At 50.9% G+C, this 18,179-nt stretch overlaps 7 protein-coding genes across 7 annotated transcripts; 2 read left to right on the top strand and 5 right to left on the bottom strand.

The window, feature by feature from the left end:
- Positions 1-2,390: 2,390 nt before the first annotated feature.
- Positions 2,391-4,441, top strand: N7498_007905 (sugar porter family MFS transporter; the record flags this gene model as incomplete). The annotated part of the gene is made up of 5 exons (XM_058454967.1): positions 2,391-2,511; positions 2,574-2,762; positions 2,828-2,904; positions 2,963-4,199; positions 4,257-4,441. 5 exons carry the CDS (start codon positions 2,391-2,393, stop codon positions 4,439-4,441), a joined length of 1,809 nt encoding a protein of 602 aa, XP_058307216.1.
- Positions 4,442-4,814: 373 nt separating this feature from the next.
- On the bottom strand, positions 4,815-5,552 carry N7498_007906 (DUF4149 domain-containing protein; the record flags this gene model as incomplete). Its single annotated transcript, XM_058454968.1, has 4 exons — positions 4,815-4,981; positions 5,044-5,332; positions 5,409-5,442; positions 5,521-5,552. The coding sequence occupies 4 exons, from the start codon at positions 5,550-5,552 to the stop codon at positions 4,815-4,817; spliced, it is 522 nt and encodes a 173-aa protein (XP_058307217.1).
- Positions 5,553-5,870: 318 nt separating this feature from the next.
- On the top strand, positions 5,871-8,572 carry N7498_007907 (ATP-dependent DNA helicase 2 subunit KU80; the record flags this gene model as incomplete). Its single annotated transcript, XM_058454969.1, has 10 exons — positions 5,871-5,970; positions 6,062-6,106; positions 6,159-6,225; positions 6,279-6,346; positions 6,413-6,581; positions 6,633-6,693; positions 6,751-7,272; positions 7,300-7,724; positions 7,784-7,995; positions 8,061-8,572. The coding sequence occupies 10 exons, from the start codon at positions 5,871-5,873 to the stop codon at positions 8,570-8,572; spliced, it is 2,181 nt and encodes a 726-aa protein (XP_058307218.1).
- A 363-nt stretch (positions 8,573-8,935) lies between these two features.
- On the bottom strand, positions 8,936-10,140 carry N7498_007908 (Qc-SNARE protein; the record flags this gene model as incomplete). The annotated part of the gene is made up of 2 exons (XM_058454970.1): positions 8,936-8,987; positions 9,050-10,140. 2 exons carry the CDS (start codon positions 10,138-10,140, stop codon positions 8,936-8,938), a joined length of 1,143 nt encoding a protein of 380 aa, XP_058307219.1.
- A 300-nt stretch (positions 10,141-10,440) lies between these two features.
- Positions 10,441-12,374, bottom strand: N7498_007909 (uncharacterized protein; the record flags this gene model as incomplete). Its single annotated transcript, XM_058454971.1, has 3 exons — positions 10,441-11,410; positions 11,528-11,785; positions 12,067-12,374. 3 exons carry the CDS (start codon positions 12,372-12,374, stop codon positions 10,441-10,443), a joined length of 1,536 nt encoding a protein of 511 aa, XP_058307220.1.
- A 2,325-nt stretch (positions 12,375-14,699) lies between these two features.
- Positions 14,700-16,427, bottom strand: N7498_007910 (uncharacterized protein; the record flags this gene model as incomplete). The annotated part of the gene is made up of 2 exons (XM_058454972.1): positions 14,700-15,377; positions 15,432-16,427. The coding sequence occupies 2 exons, from the start codon at positions 16,425-16,427 to the stop codon at positions 14,700-14,702; spliced, it is 1,674 nt and encodes a 557-aa protein (XP_058307221.1).
- A 383-nt stretch (positions 16,428-16,810) lies between these two features.
- Positions 16,811-18,077, bottom strand: N7498_007911 (uncharacterized protein; the record flags this gene model as incomplete). Its single annotated transcript, XM_058454973.1, has 2 exons — positions 16,811-17,888; positions 17,950-18,077. 2 exons carry the CDS (start codon positions 18,075-18,077, stop codon positions 16,811-16,813), a joined length of 1,206 nt encoding a protein of 401 aa, XP_058307222.1.
- Positions 18,078-18,179: the final 102 nt, after the last annotated feature.

The raw sequence follows: 18,179 nt of genomic DNA on the forward strand, positions 1-18,179 counted from the left end.
ATCTTTTAATATTAAAGCCTTTCCTATCTTTTGGCTTATTTATATTTTTGGATTTCGACCTAGAATAGTGGGGGATAAGGGGGTCTAGTTTTCGCGAATTATTTTTGATGGGGGATACCAAGGCTTTTTCGCGCGGGTAGCCTATCCCTATTTAAGCTAGACATCCCTTATGTAAGTACTAGGCTTAGCTATTAGGCTAACTTCTAGACCCTATAAAGTCCTTAAGGCTAGTATCAGGGCTAATAGTAATCCTTTAATATCTCGCGAACGAGGTAAGCTATTAGAATAAGGGAAGAAGTTCTAGATACTATAGCCCTCTCGCTACTAGGCTAGAGGATTTATATTACGTAAGCAAGCCTTATACTAGGATAATTAGTAGGGAAAGGGAGTTTGAAACTTTTTACTAGATGACTAATCCTAGGTAGGCTCGTTTAATAGAGGGAGTCTCGGCGGTTAGATTAATATTAGTAGTATCTTAATTAGGCTAGTATCCACGAAGTTATTAAGCGATGAAATCTATTACGCTTAGTGGTTATAAATATATATCCTAATAATATATTATACTAATATATAAGAGGAATTAATAGAGTGATATATTCTTAATACTAGTAGGATATATATATTAATTCTACTAGAGGTATAGCGTAAAGGGGTCTATAAGAGAGATATAGGTCGATAGAATAATAGAGAGGATAGTATAGAGGATAGAATATAGGGCGGAAGGGGTTAGTTAGTAGGCTAGGCATAGTGGCTGCTAGTAGTATTTAATTATATATAATGTGCTATAGTTAGTAGTAGCTACAAATATATATAAGCTTAGTAGCTAAGGAAGGTAAGGTAGGGTAGTAAGATAGTAGGGTAAACCGGTCAACCGCTATAGATAATAAAGTAGGGTAGTATAGAGTAGGATAGTAGGGTAGGATAGTAGAATAAAGTAGTAGAGTAGTGAGTAGAGTAGAGCAGTAGAGTAGTAAGTAGTAAGTAGAGGAGTAGAGTAGTGGGTAGTAAGTAGAGGAGTAGGGTAGTGAGTAGTAAGTAGGGTAGTAGGGTAGTATTAGTGGGTTAGTAGGTTAGTGGGTTAGTAGGTTAGTGGGTTAGTAGGTTAGTGGGTTAGTAGTATTAGTGGGTTAGTAGGTTAGTAGGTTAGTAGGTTAGTAGGTTAGTAGGTTAGTAGGTTAGTAGGTTAGTAGGTTAGTAGGGTTTAGGGTTAGGGTTTAGGGTTTAGCTTAGGGTTAACGCTCAGGCTTGCCTTGGCGCTGGTTGCCGTGCCTCAAATCGGAAATAAAGGATGAGTAGAAAACAGGGTTGTGAGCAGGAAATTTACAGTACGCTTTTGACCTTCTCACCTTCTCACCTTCTCGCCCTCTCACCCTCTCACCCAAGTACACAGTTCCCTCTCGCCCCATATTCACTGAGTCGTCCAAATAACCTTGGATGGGTCAAGGCCACTTTTTCTGCGGGAGGCGTTCATGGCAAAGCCGGCAAGCCACTGTCCTTCTGCGGCTCTGGGCGGGAAGCAGAATCCCACCTTTCCTGGGGCGTGAACGGGCATCAGCCCGCTCCGTCAGTGGCGCAATCCCCGAGGTCGCTGGAGGATTCAGAGTGAGGGTTGAAACGCGATCTGACTCACTCCGGGCAGTCGATACGCTCGAAACAGTTCCCCCGCATGCTCATCGACTGGACAAATACGACCGAATGCGCCGCGTCGACCCCGACGTGACGTAATCGAGCGAGTCTTCCCGTCGCAATAGGCTCATCCACCGACGATCGTTTCCTGGATGCTTGGACTGACTGCTTCGTATTGCTTCCAGTGCTTGCCGTCGACTGGCGCCACGCCCATGCAGGAGTGTATACAGCCAGGCTCGTCATTGGCGTCCATTCGCGTGGTGGCCCACCGCGGGATCCATCTCCAGGCCCACGTCGCTCTTCCCCATGGACAACTCCACATTGTCGGGGACTGGGATGGTGGAGAAGGCCCGATGACCAGGGAACAGCCATCTCGCTGGCTTTGGCCTCTCGGTTCATCCGGCTGTGGCTCATTGGCGTCGGATAACGGAGAGGAAGACGCGTTGTGACCACGGTCCATGTACATGGATCTGACAGGCTCGTTTACCATTCGCGGCTCATGCCGCTCTTACAGTGACGAAAAAAGAATCGAGCGCCAGTGCTTGGAGCTTGTCAGCAGAGTCCGAAAGCGTCTTTCAGTCGGGGCGTGAGAAGGATCGCTGCACATAAAAGGATGGTGTCCCCAATGCCCACCGTTCCACCTCTCGATGTCCATTGAAGCCTTCTCCACAATCTATGCCGTCAGCTCGATCCAAGTGCCGTTTCTGAACATCGTGAAGTTATTTCCCAGTGCATAGTGGGCTTTGCTTACCCACACCGCTACCATGAAAGAGGGTGAGATCGTCGACCCAGTGCAGTCCAATGACAAGGATGACAATCCGCCGAGCTACGCCCACGCGGAAAAGAAAGAGACGCCTGGGCTCCCCGATATTGAGGGGACTCGAAGTCATCTGAATGCCGTCTTCGAGAACCCCTAGCTGGCATTTCACGACAGCAACTATTCAAAGATGTTGGAGAATTCTGTCGCAAGTTCGACCTGATGGACGACGTGGAGACTTTCAAAAAAGGCGCACTAATCTCTCAAAACCCTGAGTCGGCCACAATGCTACCAGAGCTAAGTGAAGTTGAAAGGGAGTCTCTCGTTCGTGAGCATACCCACAAATGGCATCAACCCTGGCAGCTCTACTTCCTCGCAAGTAAGTGCGCCGCATTCTTCGGAGTTTTTTTCGTGGATATATCCTAATACCGATTCCCCGGATAGTTATGTGCTCACTGGCGGCCGCTGTGCAGGGAATGGACGAGACGGTCAATAATGGTGCACAAGCTATCTACTTGAAGGTATACTTAAGAAGCCGATCGTCTCGGTGGACGCGGAAAGCTGACACAGCATATATAGCGACTGGGAATTGAAAACAGCGACAATCTTACTGGTCTGGTCGTCGGCGCGCCTTACCTAGCCTGTGCCATTTTGGGATGTTGGCTCACTGAACCTTTGAACCGATACTTCGCACGTCGAGGAACTATCTTCATTTCCTGCTTTATCGCGGCGGTTGCCTCGGTGTGGGAAGGGGTGTGTAACTCTTGGGTCAATCTCTTCCTTGCTCGTTTCGTGCTTGGCCTAGGTATTGGCTCCAAATCTTCCACCGTTCCCGTGTATGCTGCCGAATGCTCTCCGGCCCCAATCCGAGGTGCGTTGGTAATGATGTGGCAGATGTGGACAGCATTTGGTATCATGTTGGGTAACATCATGGGAGTCGCCTTCATGAATGTCGGCAACGACCTTAATTGGCGTCTTATGTTGGGCTCGACTGTGGTGCTTCCCTTGGTTGTCTGCGCCCAGGTCTATATCTGCCCAGAGTCGCCCAGATGGCTGATCCAGCATAACAAGATCCAAAAGGCCTACACGAACTTTAAGATTCTTCGGCCGACGGAGCTGCAGGCTGCACGAGACCTGTACTATGCCTATGTCGGAGTGGAGCTAGAGCGACAGATCAATAAGGGCAAGAACTTCTTCACCATGTTCATGGAGCTCTTTACGATCCCGCGGAACCGCCGTGCTACCCTGGCCAGTTGGATCGTGATGTTCATGCAGCAGTTCTGCGGAGTCAACGTCATTGCATACTACTCCACTACGATCTTTCAGGAATCTGGCTACGGTCTATCCAACGCACTGCTGGCATCCATGGGCACGGGTATCCTCAACTGGGTCTTTGCTCTTCCAGCCGTGTTCACGATTGATACATGGGGTCGGCGCAACCTGCTCCTCTTTACCTTCCCGTTCCTCGCAATCTTCCTTTTCTGGTCAGGTTTCTCCTTCTGGATCGAACCGGAGATCACAAATAGCAAGAAGAGAGTTGCGATGGTGACCACGGGCATGTACCTGTTTGAAGTCTTTTACTCCCCGGGTGAAGGACCGGTCCCCTTTACCTACTCAGCCGAGGCATTTCCCCTACACGTTCGTGAAGTCGGCATGTCGTGGGCTACTGCTACGACGTGGTGCTTCAATTTCATCCTGTCTTTCACCTGGCCGCATCTGCTCCGCTCGTTCAAGCCCCAGGGAGCTTTCGGGTGGTACGCGGCTTGGTGCGTAATCGGCTGGTTTTTGGTTCTGCTATTTGTTCCTGAGACCAAGGGTGAGTTGGCTCCCCTTCCTCGTCAGTTTTCTAATAATAACCTCATTGGATTTCTAGCTCTCACCCTAGAAGAACTAGACCAGGTCTTTTCTGTTCCTACCAGGAAGCATGCCTCGTACCAGCTCAAGAATGCTTGGTGGCACTTCCGAGTATGGGTCCTCCGCCGGAAACTGGAGCCTCTGCCCAAATTCTACCAAGGTGCATCCCGCCTTGCTGAGGTTGGTAACACTGCGTCCGAGTAGATCGCAGTTTACTTACTTTGGAATGTGTAATTTGGTCCCTGATATCGTTGACGGGTTTCACGCACATGTTTCATGGCTTCCATTTTGCTGTTTTTTGATGAATATCGATGGATACTACATTGGCTTTGCAGGACCGAAGACAATCCTAGCTAGCTAGACCATCTCTTTACTGCTCTATGATATTTGGTTGGTTCATACAACTAAGTACTGAGTATCGACGATAGTATCCGCATGCACCTAACTTGATCAGGTAATCTTCATATGACACTCTGAGTAATGAATATGCCATAGTAAACATCATTAAGTTCCTCTGAGATGCCTCCATCCAGTCTTCTCTCCCCCATCACTCAACACAAAGCATAGTGCTCCGTGTTCACTCCAGCTTCTTACTGAGAACGACCCCGTAGCAGACAGTGGCAACCAGGCTGATCAGGTTCACTAGACTAGAGATACCATGCACACGGCCAAACCGCTTGTTCAGAGCCACCATCTCCTTAGAATGGGGAGCAGGGTCGTAGCTCTTCTTGCCATCGCGGGTTTCTACCCCAATCAGTCTGTAGCCTAGGCAAGATCCATTTCCTTTAGCTAGAAAAGAGGCTTACCTTGGTGCTTCCGCTCGCGCATAATCTTCATCGTCAGTGGACGCAACACAATCTGGTTGATCAACCCAGTCACAGCGACGGTGGCCATAGGCAAGAGGGTGGTGTAGCGGTTCTCTGGGGCAGCAAGGCCCGAGATACCGAGCGCCTGTCCGCCTCTACTGGCTGTCAGAGCTACTACCACGGGTAACGCGGACTGCATGGAGAAGTAGATGGGGAAGATGGCCGCCTGCAGACTGGAGAATTGCGGGCGCGGCAGAGCGCGGAATGCAACTACGCCGCCGACGAAGGACTATGGCAAGGTCAGATGCAACGAGACTAAGACCTTGGAGAAGAAAGACCGATGATAAGGTTCGGGCTGATCTTACCTGGAAGAACTGTGTACCCAGAAGGGTACCGTAGCTACGGCGGTGTTAGTTGAGTTTTCGACGAATCTCGAACATCGTCTGATTGTTCCAGCTGGCATGTGATTTGACAAACCTCAGAACGTGGTAGGGGCGAGGATCCGTCATTTTGGCGACGCCTGTAAAAGGGACTGGTGGATGGCAGTGGAAGATGGAGCTGGTTAGGGTGTGGGCAAGACAAGCAAGAGGGATCATACGAGCCACTTAGCACCACGGCTATGGACTGGGATGAGGTGTTATTTCCACACTATTCTGTAACTACCTAATGTTAATACCACGCACTATTGTCAATACACACGCAGATCAAGTGATGTCATGTGCGCGCGTCCGGGCCTTAACCAAAAGGGAAATATCACGCGTCTGCCTACTGTTGCCTCGTTGAAAGCGCCCAACCTCGCGTCAAACCGAACTCAGATTCTTCCAACAATGGCAGACAAGGAGGCCACTGTGTACATCGTGGACGTGGCGCGGTCTATGGGGAGTACCGCAATGGCCGCTCCGTCACGGACCTCGAATGGGCAATGCAGTATGTCTGGGATAGGATCACTACCACGGTATGCATGCTGCGAGCCAAAAAAAAAAACCAGAAAACTAACATGCGCTCCAGGTGAGCACAGGCCGGAAGACGGCCACGGTCGGAGTGGTTGCCCTTCGAAGTGATGGTGAGCACTTCTCAGCCTCTCTGCAACTTTGTCTAACCAATGAGAATGCTAGATACATCAAATGAACTCCAAGAGGATTCCAACTTTTCTAATATCTCGGTCCTTGCGAACCTTGGGCAGTATGTTGCTAGCAATTGACTTTGGATAAATCATTCGCTGAGCCCTTGCCCAGAGTTCTCATGCCTGATATTCGGCGATTCCGAGATTTGATCAAACCAAGCCAGACCAACCGAGGCGATGGTATGTCTAACAACAGTTTGAAATGCCTCCGTGCTATTAAAGAGATATTGACTGATCCTTTTTCAGCTATCTCTTCCATCGTCGTTGCCATTCAAATGATCAGCAAATACTGCAAGAAGCTCAAGTACAAACGAGAGATCGTGCTGGTGACCAATGGCAATGGGCTGATGCCAACGGATGGCATCGATGAGATAAAATCGAAACTCCAAGATGATGGGATCAAATTGACGATTCTGTAAGTCGTCTAGGTTGTCTCACCCCCTCAAGTCATGCTAATTCTATCCAGTGGAGCTGATTTCGATGATGCGGATTACGGTGTCAAGGAAGAAGACAAAGATCCTCGCAAGGTAAAGCAGCTCACATTATCTTTAGTAATGAACAGTGCTGATTCGATTCATCTACAGGCTGAAAACGAACTTGTGCTGCGAGACTTGGCCGAGGGGAGCCCGAACGGCGCTTATGGAACACTAGAGCAAGCGGTCGCCGAGTTAGAGATTCCTCGTATCAAGGTCACCAAGAGCATGCCATCCTACAAGGGATTTCTTCAATTGGGGGATGCCTCGAAGTATGAAACAGCCTTCCGCATACCCGTCGAACGCTACTTCAGAACCTATGTCGCTAAACCACCTTCTGCGAGCTCTTTTGTCTTACGGTCCGGCGCTGCACCAGGGCAAGAAGAGGGTGACTTGGCTCAAAGCCAAGTTCCCGGAGAAGGCAATACACTGACCTCTGTGAGGACCTCTCGGACCTATCAAATCACTGACGAGTCTGCGCTCGGCGGTAAGGTCGACGTCGAGCGAGACGACCTTGCAAAAGGCTACGAGTACGGACGGACAGCCGTCCATATCTCTCAAGAGGATGAGAATGTTACCACATTAGAAACCTTCGCAGGCTTGGAGCTGATTGGATTCATCATCAACGACCAAGTAAGTTCATCGATCAACTCGATATAGACGTTAGAAGCTAATTTGCCCGTGCAGTACTCTCGATACTTACACATGTCCAACACCAACTTCATAATTCCCCAAAAGGCCAACGATAAGGCTGCTCTTGCATTGTCATCTTTCATTCGTGCTCTCCACGAGTTAGACTATTACGCTGTCGCCCGACTTGTGACGAAAGAGACCAGGCCTCCGATGATCGTGCTGTTAGCACCATGCATTGAGAAAGAGGATGACGAAGTCTATGAGAGTCTGATCGAAGTTCAGCTGCCATTCGCAGAAGATGTGCGGTCCTACCGGTTCCCACCATTAGACAAAGTGGTCACCGTGTCAGGAAAGATCGTCACTGAACACCGCAACCTTCCGAGCGATAGCTTGCAGGAGGCGATGAGCAATTACGTTGATAGCATGGAGCTGGATCTCAAGGACGATGACAAGTGAGTGACCATTGCAAAATGTATCTAGGTCGAAGGACTGATCAACGTAAACAATCCAGCAATCCAATCGATGGTCTGCCGATCGAAGAGTCCTACTCTCCGTTGCTGCACCGTCTTGAATCCGCGGTGCGCTGGCGTGCCGTCCATCCCAATGACCCCGTTCTTGAGCCTGCGGAGCGGTTGACCAGATTCGCCCACCCCGACGAAGACATCGTGAAGAAATCACAGTCATACCTGGACGCACTGAAATCCGCAGCAGACGTCAAGAAAGGTAAACACATTCTGACCCCAGAAATGAGAGACGTGAAATCATAACCGAAATAACTCTGTCTACAGTACCACCGAAAACCAAGGGCCGCAAACGTCAACGCGAAACTGAAAAGCCCCTCTCAGGCCTCGACGTCGACGCCCTCCTCAACTTGGAGCCGAAGCGCGCCAGGATCTCGCCTGAAAATGCCGTGCCAGAGTTCAAGCAGATGTTGTCGCGCGCCGAAAGTGTGGAGACAATCCACGACGCCGTCAAGCAGATGGCCGTGATCATCGAGGCGCAGGTGAAGCACAGTCTTGGCGATGCCAATTACGAGCGTGTCGTTGAGAGCCTAGGGACAATGCGGGAGGAACTGGTGGACTACGAGGAACCTGCGCTCTACAATGACCTGGTGCGTCAGCTCAAGGAGAAGATCTTGAACGAGGAGCTGGGTGGTGATCGACTCGAGCTGTGGTGGCTTGTGAGGAAGAGTAAGCTCGGTCTCATTGATCAAAACGTATCCGAGAGATCTGAAGTCTCGGAGGAGGAGGCCAAAGAGGTGAGTTTGAATCCTATCTGGTCGGTGGCTAAGAACTCATAGACGCTAACTCGGGATCTCGTAGTTTTTGTCCGCCAGCTAAACGACCTTAAATTGTTATCTTTGTTAAAGGGACTTTACTATATTGCAGCATAAGCGAGATTAGCACTACTCGTCAGAATGATCTTTTTCTCAGCTTTAGGTCGTAAGTCGATGCTAAATCGCAATGATCATATTAACAAGCTTGCAAGGCGTTGGAGACCCTTCTAATCATCGCCCATGCTGGGAATCAAATATCGTGAAAATGTTCCACGCAGTGAACGCTCAAGTAGAAACTGAAAAGTGTAAAATGGCCTGGTGTATATAGCATGCTCGTCAAAGGAATGATGATTAGGGCCGATGTGCTTTGGTCCAAAAGCAAGAACATTAGGAAATCCTGCCGATGCGCTTCTTGCCAATGTCGAGCTTGGCTTTCAGTCTAGAAGAATAGTTAGTAAAGCACATCCCAGAAGCCAGGTGCGAAAAGAGAAGAGAACGAACCGATCGGTATCCTCATCAGCCAACTTCAAGAGCTCATTCTGCACCTCCAACTCATTATTGATAGCAGTGCCCAGCTCCCGCTGACGAATGATGATTTTCATCAACTCTTCAACGCTAGCATCCTGATCCTGCATCGTCTGCCGCTGCAGTTGCAGCACGCCTTCATTGTCGAGTTCGCGAGTGCGCTCTGTCTCTTTTCCAAGAACCCTCCCTGATCTTGCCGGAGTTCTGCGCCCGTTGCTTGCGGCATCACCGTTCCCAGCCCGAATTAGTGCATCCTTGTCCTGTATCGACGCTACGGCATGGTCAAGTCGGCTCTTCGTTGCCATAGCATGCAGCAAGTCCTCCAACCCATCTTTCTCCTTGCGCGCATTAATGAGCAGATCTTTCCGACGGCGGAGCTCGCCTTCACCGAGGCTCGGCGACGCAGCCGAACCGCTGGATTGATTGCCGCGGTTGCCGAGGTTCTTCAGGCCTTCTTCCAGCGTGGTTATCATGGACGATGCACGCACGAGACTGCTTTTCGCCTGTGCGGAGCTCTCATGTTGCTTCTGTGGCGTGGTCTCCTGGTCTCGTCTGGAAAGCTGAAGTCGAGCGTCGTGGAGATGGGCTTTCATGTCCCGGTAATAGTCAAGCCAGAGAGTAGGGTCTGTGATCGGGGCGTTCGCTGCGTTCCCAGGGTCTGTGATAGCGGCATGAAGCCTTGAGGAGGTACTGGCCGTAGTAGTGGATGACGAAGCCGCGGCGGTCGGTAAGTTGAGAAATGCTCGCCACGCCGGCGAGGTGCGCCAGCGGCCATCGGGGGACTCGTTTATTGCCCGAAGATATTCCTCCAGACCACAACGGCGCTCTTCACGAAACCGCTCGTTAGAGACTGTATTGGAGAACCATGACTTCGAGGGCAGTTGTACCGGGGGCTGTGCATTGGTCTGATTGACCAGGGTCGCGTGGAACGTTGAGAAGTCGGAGTAGCGCTTGGAGACGGTGAAGGAGCGGAGAGGCAGCCGAAGGGTGATGTGATATATTGTGTGTGGGGGAGTAGTGGGAGAAAGGGACGTAGTTGGAATAGAGATCTCCACGCTCGGTGCCATCGCTGTCAAGGCGGTAGAGGCATGGGACTTCCAGAGTTGAGGAGTGGAGGAGTTGAGAGTTGAGAGTTGAGAGTTGAGAGTTGAGAGTTGCGGCGTCGACGCATGACGCAAGGTGCCCGAAGCGGTCTAGTCCGGGCTGTCAGGCACCGGATCTATCCCAGGCAAGTCACTGGAAATACTACACACGGGATTATATATCTTCGTCCGTTCCTAGTAGGGAAATGAGTAGAGCCATTCAGAAAGTATTTAGCAATTTGGGTATCTCATTATGATTGCCAGGTTCAACCTTCAAACCATCCTCTAACTGACCCAGACCTCCCGTGCATCCAGCAGATCGCGCTGTCCGAAGAACTCACCCACGACGGTGATGATCATATCGAGCAAGGCGCGAGACTGTCGATACACTGCTCCTTGATCTGTAGTAGTGGCTGCTTCCGAGCTAGCGCTATCCAGCAGTCTGGCCTGTAATCGTGCCTTTGCCGCCTCCAGTTCATCCACTTGGCTGGTCGCGTCGGGCATTTCAGCTTCTGGACCATCCGCAGCCTCCCGCGGTTCTTCCAAGGTTAGATTAGCTGAGGTAGCTGAGGTTTCCGATATTTCATCTTTTCTAGAGTCCGCGTCAGACGCTTCGGCCTCCTCCATGGTCTGGCTATTCTCCGCCTCTTGCACTTTTTGTAAGATCTTCACGGCCCGTTTCCCGAGATCGCGAACCTCTCCAACATCCTCTGTCGCCAGCTCTCCAATTTCGCGACACTTGCCCAATAAACCCCAAGCCCAGGCGCCGATGCGTCGAATGAGCTCCGCGTTCCCACCCCGGACAGTGTCGGACAAGAGTCGGGCCGTAATCTGCAGCACACCTAATACGCTTTCCAGGTCCATGCAGGCTAGTTGAACCATCTGGGGATCCACGGAGAGAACAAGCTTCCGCCATTCCTTGCGCGCGGCATCGACTCTGCGGGGGAGGCTGATAGGATGGGTGTCGTCGAGGGCGGCGATGGAGGTGGCGGGGGGTGTGCACTTCAAGGTGGATCGGAGGAGAAGAAATCGATGTCGGAGTAGGGTATAGTAAGATATTTGTGCTTCTGGATATGAGTCTTCGGCGGGCGCGATCGTGTTGCTGTCCGTCTGGACAGGGGCGACATAGGCCTCATCCTCGAAGAAACCGGCCGGTAGGGATAAGGACTTTGAAGCTGTCGGCAAAACCGAGGGGGCATTCTCCTGTTTTGAAGCTGGGGCAAGGAAGAGCGATGGTAGCGAGCTCGCTTCGGATCTAAAAGCTCAATCCAGCAGGTCAGAGGCAGGTTCGCAGCGCAGGCACAGAGGAACTGGGGAGGTCATGGCGATCTTTAGCAAGTGATCAATACCGACCAGGAAGATGTAAGCCTACCGGACCATGCGTAGGTATTCCAAGCCATCCTCGGCGGGGCCGTAGAAGAGTTCGTCGTCGCCGCCGTCGTCCAGACCCGGGAACGCGTTCTTCTGGCCGTAAACGGGGTGATTGCGAGGTCGCTCGTGAGATGCCCCGGTCGACTCGCCACTTTCACCTTCGTCAAAGACTCGAGGCCGCTTGGGGGAGGGCCCTTCCATGGTTGATTTCCGCTTGTCTGGCATCGCGGGCATTTGCAGGAGGAAAAGTTGGGGGGAGCTTGGCGTTTATCGACCGCGGCTTATCGGCGTTCAGGGCAAATCATGAACGGCGGGTTCTTCTTACTTGGAGCAAGGGTAACTCCTGATTTAAACATATGGGACTACTGAAAATAATGTGGCAAATTTTTGATTCTTCATAATGACTGGAATAATCTGCCAATGTTTCGTCGTCGGAGTGTACAAAGTAAACAGTGGCTTATCAGGTCATCACGATCTACAAGAAAGACCGTTGTTAGGATTTTCAACAAGATACATAGCAGAGAACGTAGGATGACTCACCAAGCATTCACAACCTTAAACGAGCGCAGCTCATCATCGAGGCAACCAGTGATGGCGTCCTCCTCGCCATATGTGGGCGATCCGCTGCAATCCGTGGAAGAATAGAGGTACATCTGGAGAGCGTCGCTGGTCGGATCGACATAGACAGATGCCTCGTTGCTGGGAATTGTTACGCAGTCCTGAACACCCCCGCCCCCTTGAGACCAGTTGTTGGTCCCCTTGCAACCGTTGTCGGTGTAAGAAGCGACACTCCATTCGGCGGCCGCCAGGGAGATGAACGAGACGGAGGCTAGGATTGTAAAGCGCATGATGATCACTGAAAATAGAATTGAATCTTTTGCAAGTGGAGGATTTTTGACAGTGTGTGGCACGAGGAGAAGGCCACTCGGGGGCATTGAAGTTCACTTTATACCCTGAAGGGGTTTGTCCCTGTGGGACCTGAAAATAGTCGTTTGACCTATATAACTCTCTGTTATGTACCAGCTTACAGTAGCTTCTGGGACGCAAGCCTTGTCCTGCAAATCGATCTATGTATTGATGGGTCCTTGTGGAAGGACCGAGCCCCACAGGTTGTTGGGATTTTTATGGTCCACTAGCGCCAGGCGTTATGCCCAGACAAAATCTCAAATTCCGTGCAGATTGACTACGTAACATTTTCCTAGAAGAAATAATACCTGTACATCGAGGCTTGAAGGGACCGATTCTTCACAATTAAAAGTGGAGCTAAATGATGAATGACTATCTAGGTAGTAGTACTGTAGTACATAACTACTATCGTGCCAGGCTGGCCTTAATAGTGGAGCCTAAAGTTTTTTACACGTTTATTTATAGGACTAATTACCTTCCTAATTAGGATCAATGCCAATACAGGAATCACAGCCTTGTTGTGCCTTGTCGTGCCGTCCGGCCCCTTCGACGAGGCTGTGACTTTAGCCCCCATCATCTCGCTGTTTACTATATATAGTTAGTTAGCTATTGGTTAAGGGAATCCAAAAACTGATGTACATACAGTGATGTGCCATCAATTTTGGGCATTCAGCTTATTAGGCCTAGAAATGGAAGATCCCTTAGCTAGTTAGGCAAGCCATCTTTATATCCCTGTCATTAATCTCCTATTCGATCTTGTTTAACCCCTAAGACTATACATGTTACGGTCGGAACTACTATGTGCGCTACTTATATCGGGCCTGGGCTATCGATCCTCTAGAGAGGATCGATATAAAGGATCAATATAGGTTTTTTGGCTCAGTGGTAAGGCGCGTGCCCAGGCGTACCTTAGCAGTATACCCTTCTGGATCAAGAACTCGATCAAAGTTAAAATCAGTGTGTTGAATTAATATATGGGTTAAATCGATATATGGAGCGATCTGGATATAATTAATAACCAACTCAGTAGAACTGGAAAATCCCGCCTAATGAGCGGGTGCAGCTCATTAGGCCTGGAAGACCGGAATTATAATACTGCCGAATCCGAGGTCTTGGCGGGCCTACTCCAAGGCCTAATGAGCTGAATGCCCATCCATTTATCTCTCCATTGGACCGACTCGCAATGCCGGTCCTAACAACAGAGCAACTCCAGATGCGAGGACATATTTTAACATCATGACTCAAAAATAGTACATCATAAATGTGATAAAGATTTAGACCACTCTGATACAAAAGATTAATTGATCTGGCTTAGAATGGGCTGATCCCCGATATGGTTGCTGCCGGCCACAAAATAGGGGGAGAAGGGAGTTGGGAATAGCTTCATCGCAAGTACATCGGTCGCTGCCGGGGGGATAACATAAGCACAGTGTGGGTGCTAACTATGGGGGAATACCCGCACGGGCCCAGTAGTGTGTTCCAATCAAACGTGCAAAACAGAAATAAGGTGATTAGTCATGCGGGACTACCTGACTCCACTTACCTAATACAGGATAGTTTGGCGGGCTTCACTGAAAGTCGACATTGAATAGCTACCCTGGGGTGAGTGGCGTAGTGGTTCAACCCACTGCTGCATTAAAGCAAGTCCCGAGTTTGAATCCCGACGATGGACCTCATTTATGAGACTCCGGAGGGTCGAGGACGTTCGCACCTTCTTCCGGGAGGAAGTAGGAAACACCTCGTCAGCATACCACTGGCAGGCAGCGACTTCCGCAAAACCACTAGTTCATCACTACGCAGGTTTTATAGCCTGGACCCCGGACACCACGCTGGGACCATCTGGGTGAATTTTTTTGCAACTTCTCCGAGTAGCACCGGTCGAATTAGGGCATAGGAACGATGCGCCGAGGTCTAGGATGGAAGGCAACGCGATTTTGGACTTGATGGGGGCTAAATTGATCCTATTGATGGATATGAGGGTTGGTACATGGCACCCAAGTCTCAAAATCGCTGATTTCTCGCGATTTAGTCTGGCAAACTTAGAGGATGAAGCATTCAAAGCATTGGAAATTTAGCAAGTTAGCAAGTTATCATTTGCCATGGTTGTGACTAATATGTGACATGGGAGGTGGGCTTTTTCAATACTTCATCTCGACCGAGACATGCAGCGCGGGAACTCCAATTAACAATCACAAACTTAAGAAAAGGGGAGTCGCCCCATCGATGCATTTATTTTTCTCCGAGCCTATCTACACAGATCATGGCAATTAAGGACGCAGGCGCTGCGGGTCACGAGGGAACAGTGACGCCAGGCGCACATTGGGCAGACCGAGGAAGAACATCACAATGCGGTTCAGACCCAGACCACCACCGGCATGCGGGGGACAGCCCTGGCGGAAAGCATTCAGGTAATCCTCAAAGCCCTCCTGGGTCGGGTCTAGGCCCTTAGAGCGCATGGAAGCCTCCAGCTCATCGATGTTGTGGATACGCTGGGCACCAGACATGATTTCCTCGCCACGCATGAAAAAGTCATACGAGTTGGAGAAACGCGGGTCTTTCGGATCGGCCTTGGTGTAGAAAGGACGAACGGACATGGGGAACTTGTCCAGCACATAGAAGTCGGTATCATATTTGTCGCGGATGATCTGGCCCAGCTGCTTCTCCATTGCGGTGGTGAAGTCATTCTCGAACCGCTCCTGCTCCGACATATCGACACCGGCCTCCTTCAAGAGAGCGAGACCATCCATGTAGTTCAGACGCAGGGCCTTGCCGTCCTTGGGTAGCTTGAAATCACCGGCCTTGGGGTAAGACTTCTGAATATTCGCGATCTGAGCGCCGTATCGCTCCTTAAGCTGGGTGAGAATGAAAACCAGAAGATCTTCGGCAAAGTCCAAAACCTCATGGTAATGAGCATGGAAGGTCTTCTCGAAATCAAGACCGACAAACTACCGGCCGGTTAGTAAAAAAATGGCTTTTGTATTACTAGGCAACGGTCATACCTCTGTCAAATGTCGATGGGTGTTGCTGTCTTCGGCACGGAAAACGGGGGCAACCTCGAACACACTCTCCATGTCTCCAGCGATACACATCTGCTTGTACAGCTGGGGGCTCTGGGCCAGGTAACCACTGCGCTTGAAGTACTTGACCTCAAACACATTACTACCACCCTCAGTGGCCGCACCGACCAGTTTGGGGGTGAATATCCACCGTGAACCGCTTTTGATCATGTATTCGGTGAACAGCTCAGCAACTCCGCTGGAGATCTGAGTGATGGCTTGGCTGGTTTCAGTCTGCAGGTCCAGAACTCGGTTGTCGAGACGGGTCTTGAGAGTCACAATAGGTGCACCCTCAGCATCGACCTGAGCACCCTCATCGGTGGTTTCTGGGGGAGGGCGCTCGGCATCCTTGACCTGCATGGGCAGCTGCTGAGCGGCCTCGGAGATCATGTAGACCTTGCGGATGTGGAGCTCAAGGTGGCTGAGGGTTGCCGATGAGATAGGAACTTCGGGCTTCTTGACAATACCGGTGACCTGAACGATCGAGTTGACGTTCAATCCACCGGTGTATTTGATCATCTGTCGCGAGATAGGCTCAGCAGCCGCAATAACGGCCTGGACCTTCTGGCCCTGCTGTCGCAGCATCAAGAATGCCAGCTTGGCACTCTGAACTCGCGCATTGTCGACGCGTGCTACAACAGTCACTTCCTTCTCATAAGAGTCATCTGAGAACTCGCTGAATCGTGTGGTGGGGATAACATCCTCGGTCTCGGGGATCGGGCCGTACAGGTCCTTGGCTGTGTCATTGGCGTCCTGTGCCGCGGCCTGGGCCTTCTCCTGCGCGGCACGGGCAGCCGCCTTCTCAGCCTTAGCCTTGTCCTTGGCCGCCTTCTTCAGCGCATTCTTGCTTGCACTCTTGCTCTCGGCACCCTCCGCGGCGGGCGCGGCGGCCTCGTTGGTTTCAGGCTTGGGTCGAGTGGGAAGTTCGGAGTCCGCCATGATGCTATAAAAAGGGAGAATAGTTAGCGGCAATGAAGAACTGCCGAAAGGACGAGCGTCTTACCTCAATGATGATCTTGAAAAGTAGAGCTTGCGGCGGTTAGAACATTGAGTCACCCCGCCGCGGTGGCAGCCCTAAGCCCTAAGAGGGGTGTACGTCACATGACCATATCTATACATGGTCCGGACGCGACAACAAAGCTGACGAAACAGTGGTTTTTTTTTGAAGATACAGATGCCATTGGAATCGCTGCAGAATGTGGAATATCACTAATGGATATAAATGGTATATACGCATGGAATGAGCGCCATGTTGATGCCTATGACCAAAACATCTACTGCCCTGGAAGAAGGCCGAAGCAGTCCTGAAAGGCCCAGTTTGCTCAAGCAGACCATTTGGATGCCTCCAGTGCCCACTGCACTGCCTTCTGGACGTCATCGGCGATCGTCTTAGGCGTCCAAGCAGGCTCGCCACCACTGTACACGCCCGTTCTCACCAGAATTGACTGCCAGCTACTGCCGATGTTGCTCCGGTATGAGTTTGCGCCTCGAATATCGGACTCCGGGTTGTCACCAATCATGTACACGTGCTGTAGGTGCGGCAGATTTGTAGCGCCGCCAAAAGCCGTTGATCGGTTCCGAAGCATTTGTCGCTCTGCAAACTCGTAGGTCCCCTGGTAAGGCTTCCCAATAACGGATTTCTTCAATTCGATGCCTTTGCCGGGGCCTCCGGTCGTCGCAGCCCATACGCCCCCTAACGCTTCTCTAAATCCACCCTGACCAAGACGCGGGAGTGGATAGGCCGCAGCCCACCACAGATCGGGGTTAGAGAAGTATAGGTGGGGCTGGCCATCTTGTTGATAGCCGTGATTGGGAAGATCAGCCCGACCATTCTTGTCTGATAAGGTACCCAGGTGACCCTGCGATGACAGGAGAAGATCCATGATGACTTGTGTATCTAGTGCCCAGTCCCTGGGGTCATTGAAAACAAACATGGCATCAATCTTGAGACTCTTGGCTGGGTCTCTGGGGTCCACTGGCTTGGGAAGAGGCCTGGCGAAGGTCTTATAGTAGTCGTAGAAGTTCTTCGAGAATGGCCAGATAGATGGGTTTGCCATGAAAATATCACCTGGTGTCACAACATTCTTGAAACCGTATTGCTCGGCGACACGCCGACAGCCATCACCATCACCCCCAGCAACCAAGACGCATTTATGTTCCAGCGCACTCGTCTCGTCGGTGCCCTTGACCAGCTCTGCAAATGGCGAGTGACTCTGAACAATATCGGTTGCATCCAGTGGAACGTTGAGCTTTTGACTGATCTCCGCAACGCGCTCCGTCTCGTGTTTACCGCCGCCGTTGGTGAGAAGGATGAAGGGAATGTTCTGCCGTTTCAAAAGAGCCAATGTCTCAGCTGCACCAGGTATAGGCTTTGAGGCTCGAAGAAGGACTCCATCAATACTGAGCAAGAGTGTTAGATGCTGGTGGAACGGGTTCAGTCTTATGCATACATCTCACTCACTCAAAGGCGAACGCGAAGTTGGGGACCCGTGTGGAGCTGGCATTCTGGATAAATCGGCGACCGAGATTGCGACCAGAAGATAAACGCTGTATCTGACCCAGTGACTGCCAAATTGTGTGAGGCCGCATTGTGTGCTGGGTGGGAGGGAGTTGGAAGACGAGGATGAGTTGAAGGGGAAGGAGGAGGGTGATATCATCTCCGACTCACCTCCGCCCCACACTCGCATCTCC

This window comes from Penicillium cinerascens (genome assembly GCF_028974065.1).
Source record: "Penicillium cinerascens strain IBT 15544 chromosome Unknown contig_9_segment0_segment0, whole genome shotgun sequence".
Classification (NCBI taxonomy): Eukaryota; Fungi; Ascomycota; class Eurotiomycetes; order Eurotiales; family Aspergillaceae; genus Penicillium; species Penicillium cinerascens.